Source organism: Lemur catta, chromosome 2, assembly GCF_020740605.2.
Source record: "Lemur catta isolate mLemCat1 chromosome 2, mLemCat1.pri, whole genome shotgun sequence".
In the NCBI taxonomy this organism is placed as follows: Eukaryota; Metazoa; Chordata; class Mammalia; order Primates; family Lemuridae; genus Lemur; species Lemur catta.
Window position 1 is genome coordinate 133,276,143 of NC_059129.1, and position 24,001 is coordinate 133,300,143.

The window sequence follows — 24,001 nt, forward strand, 5'->3', positions numbered from 1 at the left end:
TGATTAGATTATTTTCTTATACACTCTCAGCTTCAGTGAATGTTTCTGAGCTTTTGCTTGGTAAAAATATGGAAAAATATTACAGTGTTTTAGAGTTAATGCTGCCTAATTTTTCCAAATGCCTATTGCTTATGGTTCTCTAAAAGGAACACAATATTTTTTTTTTAGAGGCAAAACACTTGGTCCACCTAACAGTTGCACACAGAAAACTAGCAGCCCTGACAACAGGCTGGAAATCAAACTACTAAATTACCTAAAAACCACCGTGTAGCACCATTCCATCCCTTTCTTCCTCCCCGTGTCTTACTGCCAGGTTAGCTTAAAAAGGGACTTCTGTGCATTCTGCTTTACTTCCCTCTCCAGTAATAAATTTGGAAGTGGGAAGATCACATGGTTGGCAATTCATGTCCTACTTTTTAAAAATAATGAGCCAGGGCCGGGTACATGGCTCACGCCTGTAATCCCAGCACTTTGGGAGACTGAGGCAGGAGAATCGCTTGAGCCCAGGAGTTTGAGACCAGCCAGGGAAACACAGTGAGACTCTGCCTCTACAAAATATAAAAACACTAGCCAGGCATGGTCCCAGCCACTTGGGGAGGCTGATCACCTGAGCCCAGACGTTTGAGGTTACAGTGAGCTATGATGGCACCACTGCACTCCAGCCTGATGACAGAGTGAGGCCCCATCTCTAAAAATAAAAATAAAAAATAAATAAGCCAGGAATAAAAACAAAATGCCAAAATTCACCAAGTCCCAATTTTTTTCAGACGATTAGCTGGTTTGTCTTTCACCCAACAAAAAATGTAAAATATTAATAACTGTTTTCACAATGTTCTCCCCCTGTCTCTTTCCAATGAAGATGAGAGCTTGTTCAACCTAATTTTGAAGAGGAACTCAGTACTGGGAACACCACTGCACTGTTTCTAGTTTTTATTTGAATTACTCATCTTATAGACTTGCAGCTCTATTACTCTGGTTCCCTAGTAAATACCACTGGACTTGAATGCTCTAGCAAAAATTCAAACATTTACTGAGAGACATAAATTACATTTATATACAGCATCTCATGCAATCTTTATAGCCACACTATGAGATTATATTAGTATCCTCTTACAGGTAAGGAAATGAAGTTGAAAGACATTAATTAATTACCTGGTAGCTAATAATTGCTGGTGTCATAATTAGAACACAGGACAGAGCCAAAGCAGGAGCTTTCCCATGGAACCATACTGCTCTCAAAATTACAGCTAGTAAGTGAGTTTTGTACACTAAGAACCAAGTCAATATATTTATTTATTTATAATAAATATATTATTAATAAATATATATTATAAATATATTATATTTATATATTATAAATATATTATAAATAAATATAATAATATATTATATTTATTCATATCCAGGCAAAATCATAAATTTAAGTGGTTTCCATAGGAAGGTCTTCGACAACGCTCTATTAAGGATGCAGTAGAGAAAATGGTTAACTATACTTGGGAAAAAAACCCTAGGCTTGGAAGTGGGCTCATTTTTTAAAATAATACAAGTTCATTCAGAATCTTCAGTTGTTGAAATTAAAGAGCATTTTCTTAACTGCCCTCATTCCCTGGAGAGAGGAAGACGGAGCGGTAGGAAGTGGGAGGGACTGCGTGTTAGTGAGCGGGCAAGGTGCACAGGCTTCTGCAGGCACTGACACCATGGACCCTAGAACTACCCAGGGGACCTTGCCCTGCCTTCTGAATATCGGAAATATGAATTTCTGCTTTTTACATTTCATGAAAGAATTCACTGTAATTTCCCAGACTGCGTGATTCACTTTCCTAGACTTCAGCGTATGGAATGTCACAGAGAAATGCTTCACTTCCAAATATCCAATCACAGGTTCTAACCAGTGTGGCAGATCAGAACAAAACAAAATAATTGCATCACTTGCTTTGCAAATAATCCTTTTTGGCAATGATCCTTCTAGAAGAGTTAATGTCATAGGAAATTATTTTTCCTCTCTTCTGAATGACCTGTTATATATATATGTTTACCATGTGTAGCTACACATTCACAGAGGGATCTGGCAGCTGGATGAAAGTTGTTTTAACTTCAGTTTCAGTCGCCATAGAACATGCAGGCATGCTCTGGAAGAAAGTTGGAAACACCAGCTGGGAAAGTGGCTACCACATGGGCCTGCATTCCAGAATGCTCTGCAGCTTCCTGTGGTCGCCTGCTACACCAGCCCAACAAACACAGACACCAGCATTGTCCTTTCTTGCTGCTCAGTGGTAGATCACACCATATGTCTACAAAGTAGATAAGAGGGGGCTCTCTTCTTGGCCCGCCTGCCTCCTTATACCAGAAATGTTATTTAGGCCTCATCATAGCCATAAAACTCCTCATTGACATTCTCTTTGCTCATTTTCATTGCAGTACCAGTAGGCTTTGGAAAAGCCTCTACAACTTGTCTAAAATTAGTTAAAAAGAATTCTAACTTCATTCAGTTTATCATCCTTTCTCCATTAGTGAGGACAGGATAATAAAAATGTCACTATTTACAAATACATTTGTATTTGCCTATAGGGTAGTGTTTTGAACCTAACAGAATGCGGGGGCTAGTCAACTAATTTCTAGACAAAAATGTACCATGTCATTTGTTTAAAACCAAGTGGCTCCTTGGGAATGACCCACATGTGGCCAGGGATTACAAAATAGAACTTTATGCAGTAAACTACTTTAAATAGTTACTACTTATAGTAGTAAACTATCTATAGGTAGTTTATGCAATAAAGTTATTGCATAAACTAAGTTTATGCATAAACTAAGTTGTACAAAATAAGTTTATTGCATAAACCACCTATAGATTTCAAATAATGAAAGTCACATAATCTCCATTACAGTCCACAAACTTGCAGACTGAGACCCTGTAGAGGGTAGAAAACCACCATTTCCTTAGTGCCTCAGAATAATGGGGTGTGCTTAACGGCATCTGCTGGTTACAGCTAAATGACGTTTTCAAAAGTAGTCGGTCAATGAAGGAGGACATACCCTCCTCAGAATAATTTCATGGAAATAACCATTTAAGTATCCTCATTTGTAATAAGTGAATTTCCTTTAGCTGGATCTTCCAACCACCTGAGCATCTGTCTGGGTGCTGGCACCATGTTGGAGCATGACAGGCTGTTTGGATGTTCTGCCTGGCACGCATCAACACATTCAAACTACCTTCCCAGAAACGTGATCTTGCAGCTTCCAAACAGCTTCTCAGTAAGAAAAGGGACAAACACAATGAAGAGATGAAACACTCGTGAAAAATCTAGGGCATGTGGAAAAAAAAAGCCTTTAAAAATCCTTTGTAAGGAAGGATGTCCTCTTTGAATAAAACACCTTCTATAATAGCACAAAGGTTGAAGTTGCTCACTCTAGTTAGCTCTGGAGATAAGTGAAATGAAGCTTTGGCATATTTAGCAAGCGAACCTATGAAAATGCAGGCAGAAGACCACATCTCCACATAGAAACCACGCATGCTCCTAAGTCCACGCTTCCATCCAGTTCCTTAAAGACTCTGGCTGACCTGCTGTGCTAGACGTGAATTCTCATTTCCAAACAACAGATTCCATTTGAATGAGGATACAACACTACTTCTCTAGCACCCTGCAGGGCTGAAAACCAGATTTCTTTCCTCTGGCTAGGTCGGATATAAGAGGATAGCCTTGTTAATGAATGACTTGGACCACAGAGAACAGACCCTGCAGCTGAAACCACATCCGACAACAATTCACCCATCGTGCCATGACATGCTGAGCAAACACCAGCAACACTGGACTTCTGTGCTCCTCCTGGCTGGTGGCTCTGAGCGTACTGCGTGTGTATTCACTTGTGTAACCAAAGACTTACCCATACCCTTCATTTTATCCTTAGTAACAGGTTTGGAATAAATCCCCAAGAGTGGGATAACTGGGTCAAAGCATACACAGTTGTAAGGCTTCAGAAACTGCCCTCTGGGAGACCACACTGATTTTATTCCCACCAGAAGTATATGAGATTTGTTTCTCATACACTCTTAGAAATATTATTATACTTTTTCATCTTTGTCAATGTGAAAGATGAAAAACTGCATCTCATTACTTTGTATACCACATTATTTGTATTAACCTTAATATTTTATTAACACATCTTCAGTGAGCCAAGCCTCACTTATCCTCACCACATGTCTGTGAGGCAGGAGGCAGAAGTACATCTCATCTGTTCATATTCATTGTACCAGCTGATGAGCCTTATAAAACCCAGGCACATGTCATGAACAATAAGGCACTTTAAAATCTATTTATGTTATGCGGGGTCTTTAACTCAGGTGAAGTCAGAGACTGGGGGCTCTAGTCTGGTTGTCTTAGGGACAGCTGCTGTCTAAACAGAAACTACATGCTGTGAGGGCTCTTTCTAACATTTTCAAAGTTCCTTTCTTCCCACTTTCTTCATCCCTAGACTTTCAAAAATTATGTTTTTTCTTTTTTTGGCAACATAGATGAACCTGGAAAATTATGTTTTTTGTTGAATATTTGATAACACATGAAAATGCTCATGAACTCAGAGAAAAATAAAAGTTTTGCAAAAAATATTATCTTGGTTTTATTGAAAATGAATAAATATGCATGCGTGTGTATAGAATTAAAAGTAACCAGGCCGGACGTGGTGGCTCACGCCTGTAATCCTAGCCCTCTGGGAGGCTGAGGCGGGTGGATTGCTAGAGGTCAGGAGTTCGAGACCAGCCTGAGCGAGACCCCATCTCTACTTAAAATAGAGATGAAAATTGTCTGGACAACTAAAAATATGTATACAAAAATTAGCCAGGCATGGTGGCGCATGCCTGTAGTCCCAGCTACTCGGGAGGCTGAGGCAGTAGGATCGCTTAAGCCCAGGAGTTTGAGGTTGCTGTGAGCTAGGCTGACGCCACAGCATTCACTCTAGCCTGGGCAACAAAGTGAGACTCTGTTTCAAAAAAAAAGTAACCAGAAGAAAATACAACAAAATGTTAACGATGAGTTTGGCTAGATGATTTTAATTTTCTTCTTTGTATTTTTTTTTTATTTTCTGAATTTTCTACAGTAAATCTGCATTACTTTAATATTTAGAAAAACCCTCAATATGCTATAAATGATAACTGGACATCAGATGCTCTGCATCTGTGAAATGCCATTCTTTACATCGTCATAGCCACAGCCAAAGGGTTATTATCAAAAAGGACAAAAACAGAGATTGCAAATACGTTGGAAATTGGGTGCCGACTCCCATCAACTGCTGGTGGCAGCCTGGAGGATTATTTTCAAAAGAATTCTAAGGCTGAGTCCACACTCCACAGGGGACAAGTGCTGTGATGACTGAGCGACACCTAGCATAGGTTGGGGCTGATGGGGTGGAGTATGAGGTCAGGCTATTTGTCATTCCTGAATCAGAATCAGGGCTGGATGGCACCTTGGAGGTCATCTGGTTGGTGTCCCTTATTAACAGATGAGGAAACTGAGGTCCAGAGATGTGAAGCAACTTAACTGGAAGTTCTAAAGGCAGCACCAAGACCAGAACCTAATTAAAGTTCTCTACTCTACCCTCAGCTAATGTGTTCATGCTCAAGTGCGCCTCTCTGCCACAGTGACGTAGCAAGAATTCATCCATCCTCTGAGAACACAGTTCTCTCTGTCAACCCTTCACCCCCTCAGAAGTCCTGCCAAAGACACCTGGTCTCCCCTGACTCTGCTTCTTAGGTGGTGGTTGTCTTCTCCATGCAAACCTACATGGAGAAAACCTCCTAAACCAAATACCAAGGCTTGGATGCAGTGACTGATCTGCCCAGAAGGTGGCAGTTCCAACAAGGAATGGACCAAAGCAGGCATCTGAAGTGGACTTAACCCAAACAATCAAAAAGAAAAGCCACTGATAGAATTCAGAGTTTTGCAAACATATTTGTATGGAGGCACTTAAGATTTACAAAGTAAATGAAGTAACAAAAGATTGGAAGAAAATATACCAAAATATTAAAATTAGTTTTCAATAAAGGGTGGTATTTTAAGTCATTTTCCTTTTTTAATTATTTTGCATCTTCCATCTTATACAATAAACAAAAATTTTTCACAATAAAAGTTAATAAAATAGTGACAGATGATTTCAGTAAAATTTATGCTGAGTTTGAGTACTGAAAAGACATCTACAAAAGCATTTGGAAATGTGATGATTATATTTCTGTCTCATATGTCGCATAATCATGCAAATATTAGTATGTAAAAAAGAAATTTAAAATGATGGGATGCTGTAATACTTTAGTAGTGTGAATGTGTTTAAAATCTTATTAGCCTTATTAAAAAACAAAAAATGACATATTCAGTTAAATCGGACACAACACTGAATTAGTAGCACACGCAACCATTTTGAGATGACATATCTTTACATTCACTTTACATTCATCTTTATGTTCACTTGCTTATGGTGAAGAGGACTTACATAAATACACAGAGTTTATGCTGTTTCATCTCAAAATAACCTAAAATTTAACATGTAGAGAGTTGGTTTCCTTAGCTAAATGTTAAAACTTCCTGACTCTTATTTACAAATAAATGCATCATTGCCTCTGGAGTATGTGTATATGTATGAATGCATTTAGTAAGTAAGTGTCCTTTACTCTATGTTAGCACAAATATCAGGGTTTTGTGGGGTTTTTTTGGCCAAATTCTTAATTTCAACTCTCTTCTTTCTTTTAAGATACTTCCTTAACACTTTTGAAATATAAACTTAATTGTAAGCCAAGTTTAGCTACAGAAAACAAGGCTCTTCGTGGAGAACCTGACCCAAGTCCTCACCTGGCATCACAGGAATTACTTGACTTGCTGGTCCCCAAAAGGCAGAATGATTCTTCTTCTCTGTGTTCGATAATGCAGGTGGCTGGTTTGGGGCAGTGGCTTTCTGGAACTTCTCCAATAAGGAGTCCCCCCCTGCCTCTTCACTCAGTCCTGTGGTTCTCGGCTGGGCAGGACTCGTTGCCGTGTGGGTCACCGTCTTTCGGTCAAGGCCCACTAAAGCATGAAGAGCTCCTGTTAGTTGCTGGATTTCTTTTCTGAACTTTAAAACCACTGTATTTGCAGTCAATTCAAAGTCATGGATATTTGGGAATAATAACCTGCCCATCTAAGACATGTCAGAGCCCCATAAAAAAACTATTCTCTCTAGTTTTCAAGTAGGTAATCTGTTCTTCCAATAATTACCTTTCTGAGTATCACCCCAAAAGAAATGGACGAGACAAAACTTAAAACCTAAAGTTTTGAGACTCTTCATCCTTCCTCAAAGCTGTACTTCATTAAACTTTCGGCAGCTCTTCTTCCCTGGGTTGCACTTTTATGTGTGTGACATTGTAAGAATTACAGCTCAGACTTAGCCACACCCTAGCGAGTCATAAAATCTTCTTAAAAAATTATCAAAACGAAACATTCACTCACTTCAGTTTTTAGAAAAAGCATATGTTATACAGCATGTTTAGGATGGAAAGAATCTTCGGCAAATTGAAAATGAATTTTACAACATAATCAATCCCAAAAATTTGACATTTGCAACTCAGACTAGAGACCTGTAGTGAATTCTCATTTAAGGCATAGCTTTTCCACATAAAGTTACACCTACCACCAGGCGGAGGAACAACACCGAGTCTGCATTTTATTCTGAGAACGCAGACCTCCCTACCCCATTCCTTCCAACCCCTGCCTGACAAGGCAACGATGACTCACGATTTTGGCAGAAGTCTTCATCGGACCCATCGGGACACTGTGGCACTCCATCGCAAGCCAGCGTGATGTCAATGCAGCAGCCGTTGTCACAGAAGAAGTGGTAGCGAGAGCAAACATGCAAACACCCTGTTTGTAAACAAGTCTGGAGTCACAGGAGCGCAGGGAAAGTTAAGACTTCATCAAGATAAATCAGGGACTGAGGGATGATAAGATGCACTTGCGTAAAGAGAGGCAGATAAGGAGGAAAACCTGACAGTTTGAGCTCAGGTTCTGGAGAGGCTGCACGGCTCTTCTTGAGCCTCCCGGCTTAATTCTCAGGACTCCCCAGGGGCCATTCTCCAAGCCACACTGAGTAAGAGGTGGGAGCCCAGAAGCAGCAGCTCTGGTCTTCTCCATCCACTCCCGCCTCCTCCCTCCATTGTCCCACTCTGCACTCACGCCTTCCCCCCATCGCTGGGTGCTCTTCCTCTGGCCATTTATTGGTGTTACTGTCCCACCCCCGAATGGCACTTGGCTAGCCATCTCTTATCAGAGACACCATTTTACATATGCTACATCTTTCATTCTTGTTTCCTAAGAAATCATTTTCACTGAGATTAACTTTCTACTACTGAATCCTATTTGTTGACTACCATAACAGCCCTGCTGCTGCAGAGAATACAGAGAATCTTTAGCTGCTGGCTGGCATGAATTCGTTTTCATGCAGTGATGGCACTGCCTCCCCTTTGGAGCTCTTAGGAGATTTTAATTTGCAATGTAATTCACAGGAGCTACAGATAATTTCTTGAAAGGCATTTGCCCTCCCCCTTGATTAAACCAACTTTATTAGACTTGGCTCCAAAAGAATGGGGTGACAGTCTGGTACTGGCAACAAAGACTAAAGGTATGAGGCTAGAAGTAGGTCCCAAGGAGTTCCGCAACTTTACAGGGACAGAATGGACTAGAGAATTCACTTAGGAACATGGGAGAGTGACAAATTAGATGACCTACCACCAAGAACAAAAGCCTGAGCAGTCCACACATCCAAGTGAAAACTCGGATACATATTTTTTTGGAAAGCAGTTAAATCAATAGGGTTGGAAAAGAAGTCCGTGTGGGTGCAAGGCCATCTGAAGGTATCTTGATCCAGGAGGAAAATAGGGTAAAGAAAAGAAATGGTGGTAGAAACTCTTGAGGAAGGAGGGGAAGCAAAGAGCCTGCAGTTGTGGCTGAGAACTGGGGCCTGCGAGGAGAGTCGGCTCCGGCCACCAGGTAGAGAGAAAGGGGAAGGGGAACTCTGAAGATCACGCAGGATACAGTTACTTGTCACATTCCCTAAATTCATGGCCTAAAAATCTCAAAGATCTCGAGGTTTTACTTATTCCTTGGTAGTTTTGGAAAACAGATCCATATTTGTAATTTTTCTATTTCTGGATTAGCAGCCTCCAAACTTTTTAAACTATACATCCTGATCAATAATATACTGTTGAACAGGCATCTCTAATTTATTTGTAAGTAATATTTATGTACTACTGTACTAACATGTTGTATATCCTATAAAATATATTGAAAATGTTAAGGAGAAAATTTAAAATTAATAAAAATATAAGTTCTAGTGGCTTTTTTCCTACCTTAAAAATGTCTTGAACATTTCGGGGCGATCCTATTTGGAGACTGCTGAGTTAGATCATATAAGAAGTGCTTGCTGGCTTGCTATTTGAGTAGATTATTTTTTCTAAACATGCAAAGAAGTTCCAAATGTCAACATATTCAAAATTGAACCAAGTTATCATCAAGCAGGAATCCCCACTTGTCTGGTTACCCTAGTAGGTGCCACCCTAGGTTACCCTAACAGCTGGGTCCTTGATCGTAAGATCAATACATATAACAGAGGGGAGAGAAACACCTCTCTACCCCACCTCTGTTTTTAAATGTCTCCCTGCGGTATTTTATTAACTTTAATTCATAGCATGTTATTCCAATATAACCAGTAAGTGATTCCAGATAGCACTTAGTATGACACTGATTCCTTTTTTATTTTCTATATAAAGCTATACACACAAGATATCTACCCAAGTGGCCATTCAGTAATCAAAGTGATCCATACCACTCTCTGCCATTTCAAATACATTTTAGTATCCTCTTGGAAAAGGGCCAGATATTTAAGCTGGCAATTTACCTTTGGAGCCCAGCTGGCCTGAGTAAATAAACCAGGGCAAATGAGCGGCTGGTAAGGTGTTAGCCCTTCCTCCCTCCCAGGCTCCCAGGCTGTGCAAAAGCAATCCTTTTCTAATCTCTGTGGGAAATTAGAAGGTAGTTGTGTTTTTTGCCCACGAGCACTTTCCTCCCAGAGTCAGCACTTGACTCAGTCCCTGCCTAGGGGAGCCCCATACCCAGGGAGAGCCCTCTGAGTGCACAGTCCTACTGGTGACCCTGCCCGTGGTCCTGATGACATATCCTGTGAATAACTGGTGACTCTCCTGTGCAGCTGCAGTGATCCACCTGGGCCGGGCTGCACAGACTTGCCTGTCACTGGTGCAGGAGTGGGCAGGAGCTGGGTGTCTGGCTCTTCCATGTGCAGCTACCCCTCCTTCCTCACAGTAAACCTAAACCTTGGCTGGACAGGGAGTCATCAGCCAAGCATTTCTAATGCTGCTTACGTAAGTCATCAATTTTGCCAAGTCCTTAGAATTCTATAATCTTTAACTCCTTGTAAACCTTCATTTCCAGTATGCATACTGAGCTCTGTTTTTGGTGGAAGACTAGAGCCTCTCGTATTCCAATTCTTTTATCCTCGCTCTTCAAACTGCTGGCTTAATTAGCATCCAGATACTGAACAGTGAATACTGACTGTTCAAAAATGTCAGAGACTTGTGGGTTTACTAGAGCTATGGCTAGTGACTGCAAAGCTTTGTGAGACTGTAAGCTACAGGAGGACAAGGACCATCCCCACTGAGCGCACCACTCATCCTCAGTGCCTAGCAAGGTTCCTGCACACTGCAGATGCTAAGCAAATCTCTGCTGACTAACTCGATCTACAAGTGTACCACATCTCAGCACCTCTCCAGAATGAACTGTGAGGGCGTTTCCCTCTGCAATGTCACAATATCTTTACCACATCTCAGCACCTCTCCAGAATGAACTGTGAGGGCGTTTCCCTCTGCAATGTCACAATATCTTTCGTGCTGCCAAGTTCCACATGATGGCTATTTTTAAAACTTTGATGAGCTAATATTAGAAATGCAGATGTTTGGGAAAGCAAGAAACATAGATGAATGAAACAAATAAATTTCACACTGTGCAACAGAATGTGAGAACCATCACATATATTTAAAATTATTAGTGTATCTGTATATCTGTGTAAATGTCATGAAAATTTTTAAGTAGCGCTTTTAAATTGACATCTGTACTTCGCATATTTTAATTTGTTTTATTTATGTATTTATTTTTATTTTTTTGTAGAGGTGGGGTCCCACTATTGCCCAGGCTGGTCTTGAACTCCTGGCCTTAAACAATCCTCCTGCCTCAGCCGCCCAAAGTGATAGGATCATAGGTGAGAGCCACCACAACTGGCCAAAAATCTACTCTCACAGCAATTTTGAAATAGACAATACATTATCATTAACTATAGTCACCATGCTGTGCAATAGATCACCAGAACCTAGTCCTCCTCTGTCCTTAAAACTTTGTACCCTTTGACCAACATCTCCCCTTTCCCCTTCCGTGCCTCCACCTTGCTACTCTCTACTTCTGTGAGTTCGACTGTTTTTAACTGTAGTCCTTAGCTGCACTCTTTGAACACAGGTATCAAACAGACCATCCATCTTTAAACAAAATCTCCTCCTGGGAGAGGTAGATGATTGTCTTTTATGAAGGCAAGTCCCAGAAAGAGAGACTGTCCACAGGGCCCAGTAGCTCACACGGTCCATTCTCATCCCCTGGGGGCTCCCTCCACCCCGACCCAGCCGTGTCAACTTAACCCCAAATACAATGGAACCTGTTTTGGTTATTATCTTATCATTAAAGACTCTCTCATTCAACAACACCCAAAAAGAAAACAGAAGAGCCCGTGCGTGGTGTGCAAAGCTAGAATATAAAATGCCAGTCCAACTCCACCCTGCCAGAATGGGGTAACCCAGGGTGGCAATTAGGGTTCCAGCTGGCTGCTGAGAATGCGTGGGAAGGAATTTCTTTTTTTTTTTTTTTGAGACAGAGTCTTGCTCTGTTGCCTGGGCTAGAGTGCTGTGGCGTCAGCCTAGCTCACTGCAACCTCAAACTCCTGGGTTCAAGCAATCCTTCTGCCTCAGCCTCCCGAGTAGCTGGGACTACAGGCAGGTGCCACCATGCCTGGCTAATTTTTTTCTATATATATTTTTAGTGTCCAGATACTTTCTATTTTTTTCAGTAGAGATGGGGTCTCGCTCTTGCTCAGGCTGGTCTCAAACTCCTGACCTTGAGCTATCCTCCCACCTCGGCCTCCCAGAGTGCTAGGGGAATTTCTCTTACCTCCCGTGGAGTAAGCTGTGGTAAGCACTGTCACCGACACGTTGTCAGAGCTTCTCTGCCCGGCAGTGTCGGTCACGGTCAGCTGGAAGGTGTACGTTCCTTCCTGTAGGTGGGACAGCTTCAGGGTCCCTGATTGAGGCACCTGACACACAGATGGAACACATCATGTTTAGTGAGCAGATCCAAGCATGGAGTCCAACACCACCCTGAACTGACATTTGTGTCCTTGGAGCAGTCCCAGGACCTGCCTCTCCACTCTGCTCTGTGGCTGCTGAACACTAAGTCACACACTATTTTGGCAGGTTGGCCCCAGCTTGAATTCACCACTTCTAATCGCCCTCCGCACAACTCCACACTTAGTACCTAGTCCCTTCCTTCCCAGCAGGTGGCCTCACCCACTTCAAGGAGAAAACCCACCACCCACCTCCTCCTGGTAACAAACCTGTACCACCATCACTTCCTTCCAGCAGCCCTAAGGGAGGAGCTGTCGTGCCTCTCGCACCCCCACCACCCCCCTCCTTCTAGCCCTTAGCCTTTCTTTGTACAACTTGTAGAACACTGACCCATCAACTCATTTCTCTTTAGAATGGCTCTGCTATTACTATGCTCAAGCTTCTCTCATCCTAAAAAACAAATTAAAAAAACAACAAATAAAAAATTCTCTAAGCGCCAAGGCCTCTCCAGCCAAGCTGATTTCCTTTCCATCTCCACTAACTTCCTGAAGGGGGTGGGGGCGGCCCCATCACTCCCCTGAGACTGTGCCGGCAAAACTCACTCCTCCACCTGGCAAAAGTCACCTCATTGTCAAAGACCAACAATACTTATTTGTCTTTTATAAAAAGGATTTTTTAACTGGCCCTCTTACTGCATCTAGCAACGTTGGCCACTCCTGTCTTCTTTGAAACTCCCTGCTTCTGTGGCCTGTCTTTCTGAGCTCCCCCAACCACTCTTTGTAGATGCCCTCACGGACTTCACTTCTGCTCACTCCCTACCCCAGGCCTCCATCCTCCTCCTCTGCTGTCCTCATGCCATTTGCAGGCAGCTTCCTGACCATGGCAAGAGCAACAGCTTCCAAGGCCCAATTCTGTGGTGTGATTTTGGGAGTCATTCCTGGACACAGCCTTAAGATTGTTTCTTCAGGTCTCCTAATGATTCTGTGAACAGTTTAATATCCTATTTTTTTTAATTCCTTTCTGCTTAAATGAACTAGTCTGGATATCGTTCTCTGCAAAGCAGTGCTGACAATTATACATTCTATGACACTGATGCATTAATGGACTTTTGAAATTACAGAGGGTGGCACTATTATAACAATTATCTGCTTGCTTATTTACGAAATCCTAGAATTTAGACTAACCTTGGCTTAAGGATTGGTCAGCACTACATATACTCCCCAGCAGAATGCTTTATAATCATACAGAGGCAAATATAATGAGACATAGTTGATGTCATATTTTACACTGCTTAATCATCACCCACAGCTCTTGTTAAGGTATGGATTTCAGGGCCCAAGTCTCGGAGAGTCTGAGCCAGTGATCTGGGCCTCTATACTTGCCAAGCCCACTCAGGTGATCCACTGATCACACTGGAAGGAACACTGCTGACGTGGTAAGACAACAGGCACTGGCATCCAACAGGCCTGGGTGCCAATGCTAGCCCTACCACGTACCAGATGTGTGACTGTGTACAAGTCACTTACCCTCTCTAAGCCTCAGTGTTTTCATATGTAAAATGTAAGTAATCATAGCACCTACCTTAGGAGGATCAGCTGAGACAACTCATTAAAAAGAGCTTAACATAGGGCCCAGCCCATAGTAAGTGCTCAAATATATCCACTATCTCCTTTGTCTCCACTGGTTGGCTCTCATCTCAAGCTGACACTGCCCAGTTAGTTTTTGTAGACAGGGCAATGAAACCTCAGTAAAGTAACTTTCATTTGCTTAGACAGTGACAGAACTGAGGCCTCCAGTTATTAATACAGTAAAGTCTACATTGGCCTACAAGCTGTCCATCACTCTCCCTGCAAAAGCTTTAGGCTGGCAAGCTAGCAAAGACAGACACCTGTCCTTGGCTGTTTATTTCAAAGAGATGTTAAACAGCGATCACTGCCATGCTGTTTCATCACCTCCAGCCCAACTATACTGAGAGGGTACTAAACAAAGGTCACTTATGTGAGTGCCAAAATCCTGAGGGTAACAGAGAGAGCTACTGACAGTAAGATGACTTCAAAAGGGCCTAGCATGGGCAATTGATCCTAGAACTCAGAACACACTGAGATGAAAGTGGCAGTCATTCTGAGAGCCCCGGGGAAGATCAGAGAGTCAGGTAAGTAAGACTTAAAATGAGATAGGAACTGTGGTTTGTGACCTCAGGGCTGTACGCGGCACCTCCTCTCTTTCATATCTCAAATTCAATCCCTCAGGAAATCCCACTGCCTCTACCTCAAAACCACATCCAGAATTTGACCACTTCTCACCAGTCCATGGTTACCACCCTGCTCTGAGCCCACCCTGTCTCTTGCCTGGGTCACCGCAATGGCCAAGAGACCTGAACCCTGGTGGGATCAGGGCCTGGTGTCCCCTTTCTTCTGGAAACCTTCCCTCCCACCTCCATCCGCAGTGAGGGGAGGGTCAATTATGACCTCTCCCTGTGGCCACAGGGGCGCCAGGGCTGAACCAAGGCACAAGTCTTAAAGCATGGAGCTGCCTAAGTGGCCGTGGCAGCCTCTGACTCTCTTTTTCTCTGGCTCAGAATCAGACAGGCCTTGCTGGCTGGTGGCAGTGCAGTAAGCTACACCATCATTTACTGCGTCCTGGGACTTAGGAACACAGGGGAACATGGTTGCAAACAATGAACATTTTGGAATGTATCCTCGTGAGGCCTTGCAGCCTCAGTCGAGTAAAGTGCTTTGACAGAGCAGCTCTGTCCCAGCTGGTCTGCCTGAAGACAGACAGGAAGCCCTGGGCTGCCGAGGGCCTGCGTGCGGGACGTCAGCAGAGGAGGAGACTGCAGGCCTGACTCAGAGCAGGCATCTGCAAGGCGTGTGTGACAGAGGAATGCTGAGTCATGACCAGCTTCTGAGCATGGCCATCAGGGTGAAGCAGAGAGGAAGTTAACACAGATTTGAAAAACACCAAGAAAGCCCTGGGGCTGGGGGCTGGAGGGGCCATCCACAGGGAGACAGACACCCCACCCGGGGCCTGTGCCAGAGCTCTCCGCAAGGAGAGTGAGTCACTGCAAGGAGAGTGAGTCACTGGGCTTCTGGGCATCAAAACTCCCCATGCCAGCATCGAACCAAAATTCCACAGGCCTGGGGACCAATGGGAAGCCTCTTCCCAACGCTTGGGCGGGCAGGACAGAGCGTCCCTGGGCAAGGGGCCAATCCCTCCACCTGGACTTCGCATGCTGCCCCTCCTGCCTGCCCGGGAACCTCCTCCCTGACACTGCGAACACTGGATCCAGATGCAGACCATAATAATCACCTTCAGCCTCCTGAGTCCATTCAATTTTAGGCCTATTCAGATTAAATATCCCGCCCCCATCTCTTCTTATTCATTTAGCTAACAAAAACTGTCTTTCCCCAAAATCGGGTATTTGGAATACATAGAACTGTAAGATGGATGCTTTCCCTTCAAGGGCCCGGCTGACCCTCCTAGACATTTTCTCACATTAATATGACACTGGAGACAGGATTTCAAGTACTTCACAAACATGTTCCAAGTTTCGAGATAAAACAATGTAAATATATATACATGTACACACAACATACTTAATTTGTAACTTGGAGAGAAACATGACTTACATTTAATGAAACAAAGAGTTTCTAATTGCTGCCTGAGATCTCCATTCAGCAGTCACAGGGCCTTTGGTGGTTGGCCTCTGGCTAAACCAGTGCATGACCCAGCCTGCTTTTCTGACTCAACCCTGTCTCCCTAGCTAGGAATTCAGGGACTAGGAATACATGTTTGAGCTTTACATATATACATACACACACACACACACACACACAGGGTAATATACACATACATACTTACCACTGTATACATCTAATTGCAAAATAAGTATTGCTTATCTATTTTAAAAAATTATATACAGCAGGTAGGCCAGGGTGCAATTGGTTTTGATTTAATAATGAAATTATTGGTGTAAACAATATCCATCCTTTAGTAAGCTTCCTTATGTATGGTACTCTGAAATCATACAGACTGTTTGTGTGCCCCCCAAATTCCTATGTTGAAACCTAATCCCCAATGTGATGGTGCTTCGAGGTGGGGCCTTTGGGAGGTGCTTGGGTCATGAGGGTGGTGTGCTCATGAATAAGATTAGTGCTCTTATAAAGGAGGCCCCAGAGAGCTGCCTTGCTCCTTCTGCCATGGGAGGGCACAGTGAGTGGGTCCTCAGCGGGGCGAGGTATCTTACACCTGTAATCCTAACACTTTGGAAGCCAAGATGGGAGGATTGCTTGAGGCCAGGACTTCGAGACCAGCCTGAGCAAGAGGAGACCCTGTCTCTACTAAAAATGGAAAAAATTAGCCAGGCACGGCTCACACTTGTAGTCCCAGGTACTCAGGAGGCTGAGGCAGGAGGATCCCTTGAGCCCAGGAGTTCAAGGTTGCAGTGAGCTATGATGATGCCACTGCACTCTGGCCTGGATGACAGAGTGAGACCCTGTCCCAAAACAAAAAAAAAGAAGAAAAAAGAAAGTGGGTCCTCACCAGACACCAAATCTGACTGCATGTTGATTTTGGACTTCTCAGCATTCAGAACTATGGGAAATAAATTTCTGTTGTTTATAAACCACCCAATTATAGTATTTTGTTAGAGAAGCCTGAATGGACTAACACAATCATTTAATTAAATAATTTTAAACATCTGATGAATGTAAATCAATCCACTGATTTATGAATTCCAAATCTCCCTGAACATCCTTGTAACTCTGAATCATATTCCTAAATGTCATATTTTACGATGACTTCAGATTCGAAGGTATTATGTTTAATAATCATGAAAGTCAGTATCATTTAATGGGCTACCTGAAAAATGTATCTTTTTGCACTTAAAAATATATTATAGGTTAATATTCAGTCAAATGGATATAGAATATCCTGTTCAAGGGCAGGAAATATTTAAGATCTAGTGGACAGCTTCTTGGTTCTGACCAATCATCCCTTCTTTCTTCATAAATGAAGAAGACAAGTCAGGAATGAGCTTTCCTTTATGCTTAGTCCATGCAAAGTGCTGGTACAGTACTGGACACACACTAGATGCTTAAAAAAAAAGTTAGCTATTAATTTTATCATAATTATCCTTTTAGGGTGAGAACCTCATTGATTTTTGTTGTTGTTTTTTAAATACTTGACTGGGTCATTTGGATGTGAAAGGATAGGTTCTAGAACCTGGTCTTAAATTATTACAGCAAGGCAAAGCAAGGGATGACTTCCGTACCCCAGAGCAGAGAGGGGTGAAGAGCCTATGCAGATGGTGGAGACAAGGGAGACAAGCCAGGAGAGAGGGGGCTCAAGAAGGGGATGGGGTGGGTGCCCAGGGGAAAGCCCCATCAGTGGGTGCTCTGGGGTGGTGGGGACAGTCAAGGGACTTAAGAACAAGGGGATCCAACACCAGGACTTAACTCAATTGCTTTGCCATGTGGGGTTGTGACTTCATGAAGGGGCTGCCCTTCCTCCATTCCCAACACCCTTCCAGGTCAGCCCATTTTGCAGCCTGAAGGAGGAACACATTCACATTCCAAGCCAGCTGGATACCATCCTCAGAAAAAAAGTGATTGGAGCTGTCAGAAATTTTAGGGTGTGAAATCATGCTGCTCAAGTTAAAGCGATCAGAGGGGTGGCCCCTGAGAGTGGCTAAGTACAGTGAAAGGAAGATTCTCAAAATGGTAAAACCATGACTCTCACACAAATATAATCTGAACGTGTCTCAAAGATTTTATTTAACTCATTAAGTAAAGAGGGAACCAACAAAGTGCTCAGCTGATTGAAAGGAGAATCTAAAGACTAGACATATGTAAGCAGTCATGAATGACAAAAAGAAGTGGCAAGTAGTTGCAAAACTGAAACGGGTTTGCTAATCAGTACTGAAATGGATTTATTAATAGATTGGTTAGTATCTATGGTATCAAAGTGCCATGTTTGAAATCCTCTTTTCTCCAATGTGAAAATCCATTGCATCCACATACAAAAGAATTTATTTGAATTTCTATGGACAAAAATCATTTGATTACTATCAGTTTTCTACAACTTATAAATGCTAACCCTGGAGGATCCACTAGCCAACCCCCAGCATTCCACTGAAAGGTACTCAGTAATCTTTCGCCCATTTCAAAGTCTTCCACAATTTTTCCTGACAATCTTAACCCATAAAATGGGGATGAACCTACATGTGATGCTGTTTTGAGGATTACAGATATGTCTACACCGCCTGGCACTCAGTGGGTGCTCAATCAATGGTGGCTATTACTATGGTGAAGTCATAGTAGGATCAGTTTACTCTTGGGGGCATTCACGAATGTACACCATTATAAGAGAGTCACAATTTGGAAGCAGATGGCTCCCCCTTTATTACTTAGATGATGGCTTCATAACTTTAGGTCTATCTGCCATTGCTATTATATATCTGGTTGGGGACGTGCTCTAGAGTTTTCTCTTGATGGCATAGCAGTCAGTCCTAAAAGTATATAAGAAATACCTAATTTTATCAAATGCTTTTTCTGTGTCTATTGGGATGATCATATGATTTTTGTCCTTCATTCTGTTAATGTGATATATTATATCTGTAATTTGTATTGAACCATCCTTGCATCCCTAGGATAAATTTCATTTATCATGGTGAATGATCTTTCTAATATGCTGCTGGATACAGTCTGCTAGTATTTCTGGGGCAGAGAAATACCTACTTTTTTCACTCCTTTATAAATGTCTTCAGTACATTAAATGTTGAATCATCAGCATTATTTTTATTCAGCACTCATATATGCAATTCATCGCTTAGAAAATAAAGCTTTTAGTAGCAAGTACGAAAAGCTAGATGATGATAGAAGCAGCTGCTTGAATAAATATATCCCAGAGGTGCCAATTAATAGTCAGTGTCCATCCCAAGGGAGCTCTCTAGTGGTATGATCAGTGGTTATCCATACATCTTTTCTGATCAACAACCTTAATTCTCAAAATTTCAATTGAGATATATTACTCAATTCTGCAGCTGACACAAAGCATAAAAGGATAATAAACATGATGGATGACACTCAAAGTTCAAAATTATTTCTGTTGTAGGTGAAAACCAAAAGCTAAGATGTAAGAAGGGTAAATAGAAGGTCCTGCACTCAGATTCAATAAATCAATTACACAAACACAGGATGGGGAGGCCATGACAACAGCAGTTAATGCAGAAAAATGAAGCAGGTTCCAGGTAATCTTGCTAATGGAACACTCAGCATGAACCTATTTGTGATGCAGCTACTAAAATAGTTAATGTAAATTAAGCTCATCAACAGAAGAGGCAATGTCTGGATCACAGGAGGTACTGGCTGTGTCTGAAAGAACCACAACTTAAATATGGGGTTCAATTAGGGGTGTCAGATTTTTAGAAGGGCATGAATAAATTAATCCACGAAAATCCAGATGAGGCTGGATGGTGGTCAGTGTGAAAATCAATTCATATGAGGAATATCTGAAGAACTGAGGGTGTTGAGTTCCGAAAAGAATGTAGCAAATGGTCATGTTCATTTTTTTCCAAAGACTTCAAAGGCTTTCACACAGCATACAAAGATATGTTCCATGTTTTGCCAAGGGGAGGACCTGGCACCAACACACAGAAGTAACAGGCAGGCACATCTTGTTTGCCTAATAATTAGAGCTGATTAACCATATCATAAGACATGATATGAAATAGTGAGTTTTTTTTCCTGGAAAAGTCAGGCAGAGAGCAGATGGCCCCTGGAAGGGGTGATGTAGAAGGGGCTCTTGTCTGGATGAGAGGCTAGGTAGGATGTTGAATAAGGGTCCAGTCCAATTCTAAGACTATATGATCAGTGAGTAAAATCAGTGTACTTAAATTGGAGTTGAGGGACTAGTTGATCATTGTTTTTGTTTTTGTTCCAATAGAGTACAAATCAGTGCTTCCCTACCTCACCCTTTCTCCACCTCCTTTAACTGAAGTGGTTTAGATGAAGTCTATCTGTCTACACAGGGAATGCTCCTAACTAGAAAGGGTCCTGACAGGGGTAAAAAAGAGCCACTTGTCTCAAAACTCAACATCCCCTTGGTGTAGGCAGCCCCTGGACCAGTGGCTCATTTCCACCTGCAGCAATCCACACCCAGACAGGCCTGGCCAGGACCTCCTCATGCCCCTCCCCTCAGGCCTGACCGCCAGGAACGATGTTTATGTTCTGAGTCATGTAAAGAATCAGTTCATTCCATTGTTATTTTCCTCTTTAGACTGCTTATATTTCAAATTTTCTACCAGCATTTTTAGCTAAGAAAAAGAAGAAATAACACTTTAAAAAGTAATCTGAGTCATTAAAACAAAGCATGGGTCTCCTTCCTTGAAGTATTTTTGTACTCTGGAGAAATCCACAAACAGCAGCAAGAGGAAGGGTAAGCTTCAAAGCAAATGATCAAGATCATTGTTCACTCAGCAGGAAAGTAAATTTATGGAATAAACCATTTTTGGACAATCAATTTTATATTCTCTCTTCTGCTAACTTGTAGACATTTGGGGAACATTAAGTGGCAGGACATTACGAAAGAGCACTTCACTGAAATACCTGTTTTCATTAGCGATGACAACATGCATTACCTTCATGTCCACAGACGGGTCACCCTGCAGCAGCACCCACTCATACTGCACGATGGCGTGGTCATCTGTGCTCTCGCGCCCGTCCAAAATCACCCCATCTGTGGGCAGATGCAAAACCACGTCCTGCCCAGCCTTGCTAAGTGGAGGCTCATCCTTTTCTAAGAAAGAAAATAAATAATTCGTAAGAGAGATGATTCCCTATTTTTTCTAATTTATGAAGAGAGGTATCTTGTTTGCTGAGTAGATATTGTTTGGCAAAGAACTGCTAAGAGAATGTATATTAACTGGAAACAATTTTCCTACTGATTTTCATTGTATCTTCTTTACATAACAAGAAAATAGCAATACATTATGTTTATGGAATTTAGCGATGATACATGAAGAAGAGGAGTGTGGAGTGTCAGCTGGTAGCAGTAGCTACGACAAAGTCCTGAGTACAAGACAGTGTACTAGGGCCCACCAATGTGTAAATCTGGAGAAGTAGTTTTATTCCCTAGAGGGGATTTTTTCCACTTAATTTAAGAAGTGCTTAAGTTCAAAGTTCTAGTAAATGAATTTACCAAAAAAAAAAAAAAAAAATCCTTAAAACAAACCTGAAAAAAACCAAATTCACCTCTAATATGAATTTTCCTTTTTGTTATCCTTAAAGTTTTTAACATAAGAGTTCAATGAACATAAAAATGTTCAATGGATGGGAAATATATTAAATTTGGAAAGTTAAGGCAAGTTCTTGCAGCCACACAAATTAAAGCCTGCATAGAAATTCTCTGGAATCCAGTTTTCATCTAGGAAAATTGAAGAGGTTCATAGCTTCTAATAACTAATTTTTATAACAGAAGCCAACACACAGGGCTTCTGTTGTGATGTCCTACAACAGCAAAACAAGTATATATTTACCTTTGATCTAAAACGGTAATAAATAATTTAAGGCTAATTATGTTTACTTAAATATTAATATCTTACTGACAGCTGCTTCATTGATGACTGATAGGATAAGCTGCACACAGAACACATTTCTATGAGCATAGCTACAAAAATGTTAATTGACTTAACATTCTTAGTAAATTCACCCAAATAAATATATATGTTAAAGAAACAGCAATATAATTGGAAAAACTCTACAGGTTCTTATAATACATCCTTTTTGGTATCCACTATTTCCCTATGCCTACGGGGCCAAAGCTCTTGTCCAAATGCTGCCTGGACATGTCCTTCCTCAACTCACCCTGAATGATGCTGCCAAGGCACTGCCCTCTCCTCCTGCATTGTGACGTATCACTTTCCTCGACCTCAGCAAACTTCCCAGGGCCAACCCACTTGTCCCAGTGCCTGAGATTCTGGGCTTACTACAATCCTACGTCAGTTTCTCATTACGCAACGAAGGGTAGTCACTCTTGATGCCCTGCCTCTAGAATGACTCTTCTGGAATGCTAATCTGATTGCCTCATTCTGCTGCTTAGGAAAAACCTTTCAAACAGTTCCTATTATCTTTTGGATGCTGGGACCCTAACCCTCCAGGCTTATCTTCTCATCCAGTGGTCTGCCCAATGCCCAGCATCAGAGGATTTACGTGAGGGGCATGTCGCTCTAAGAGCCGGGGCTTTTCTCACTGAGAATGCTGCTGCCAGCCACAAAGGGAGATCATTTTTTTTACAGCGTGTTATAAGGAATAAGCACAATTGCTTATTATATGCCATTGCCAAGGGGTAATTGTCTATGGAGAGAAGATAAGCCCCATTTCTCCAGTCATTTAAAATATGAGGACTAGTAACTTTGGTTTAAATAAGCCAAGTAAACAACCCCCTGCCTAAGAAGAAATTTGTTCTTCTGCCTTTTCCTCCTTTGAGCAAAGACCCAGCATCTGCTGTCTTTATTCTGCTTCTCCCAGATAAGGAGGGATGCAACATCTGCATTACCAATAAGCCCTTCTATAGAATGTTCACATTTCCTTTGGTTTTTGAAAGGCTCATTGTTTCTACACAATGGTTTATCACTTCATAATTCTGGAAAGCATCCGTAGTTGTCCATTATAGCTTAAAATACTATTATTTCTAAGCAGACAAACTAAAATATGCCTACGTGATAAACAATGAACAATGAATGTGAAAAAGCAATGAACATTATTAATAATTTGTAAAAGCCCTCAAAGATTTAAGATGGAAAAAGCAGGTAAGTGCTGAAATATCCCACATATTATAAAACTAATTGATCCTGCTTCTCCTGGAAGAAAAAAAATAATTTTAGTCATTTATTTAGGTGACCTTCAAGATGATTTATGAACCTAGTAAAATCTTCATATCCTTTAAATTGATCACTGACATATTTGAAATAACAGAGATAATGTTTCCTCTTCAGTTCAAGTCCAGGCAAATTATACTGTAAAATGTATTTTAAAATAAGTCGGAGCTTATCTACCCAGAAACAGCCCTTAAAATAAGCAAATGACAACAGGAAGAAGAAAGGAGTGTGCTACCATTTAAAAATGTCTGATTTGCTAATGAAAAACAAGATAAATGTAATTTCAAACTTTTGTCATAAAAATGTAATAAACCTATGTTAAGTACTGTGGAAACACTGGTTTCTTCTGAAAATTAAACACACTTACTAAGACCTGTGGAGGTGAAATAAGACTCCTGACAATTTAGAGTGAGCTTACCTCGGTGGCATTTTATACAGAGAACAATAACGTTGGTTAACTAGCCTCATTCACAACACACTGCTGTGAACAGAGCCTCCGTGGCAAGGAAGGCATTCCAGAATCTGGGTCTGTGCTGTGTGGGCACCAGTGATATAGCCCAGACTGAGAAACTGGAAAGGACCCTGAGGTCAGGGTACGGAAGAGGCTTAAACACAGGAGGTCAAAATCTATCGTGTTTTTTAATTGCAACATTTTAGAAAAAAATCATCCACAACCCCAATATGATGATCATCATTTTTGGTGTACACCGTTCTAG

General features: G+C 41.7%; 1 protein-coding gene across 1 annotated transcript in view; it reads right to left on the reverse strand.

The window, feature by feature from the left end:
• The window catches only part of LRP11 (LDL receptor related protein 11), a 40,188-nt gene that overhangs the window by 11,055 nt on the left and 5,132 nt on the right, over window positions 1-24,001 (reverse strand). Inside the window, exons 2-5 of the mRNA XM_045544564.1 lie at window positions 21,048-21,205; window positions 12,237-12,378; window positions 7,752-7,877; window positions 6,834-7,046 (exon numbers count right to left, since the gene is read on the reverse strand). Coding sequence (XP_045400520.1) covers window positions 6,834-7,046; window positions 7,752-7,877; window positions 12,237-12,378; window positions 21,048-21,205 — 639 coding nt within the window. The remainder of the gene's footprint in view (window positions 1-6,833; window positions 7,047-7,751; window positions 7,878-12,236; window positions 12,379-21,047; window positions 21,206-24,001) is intronic.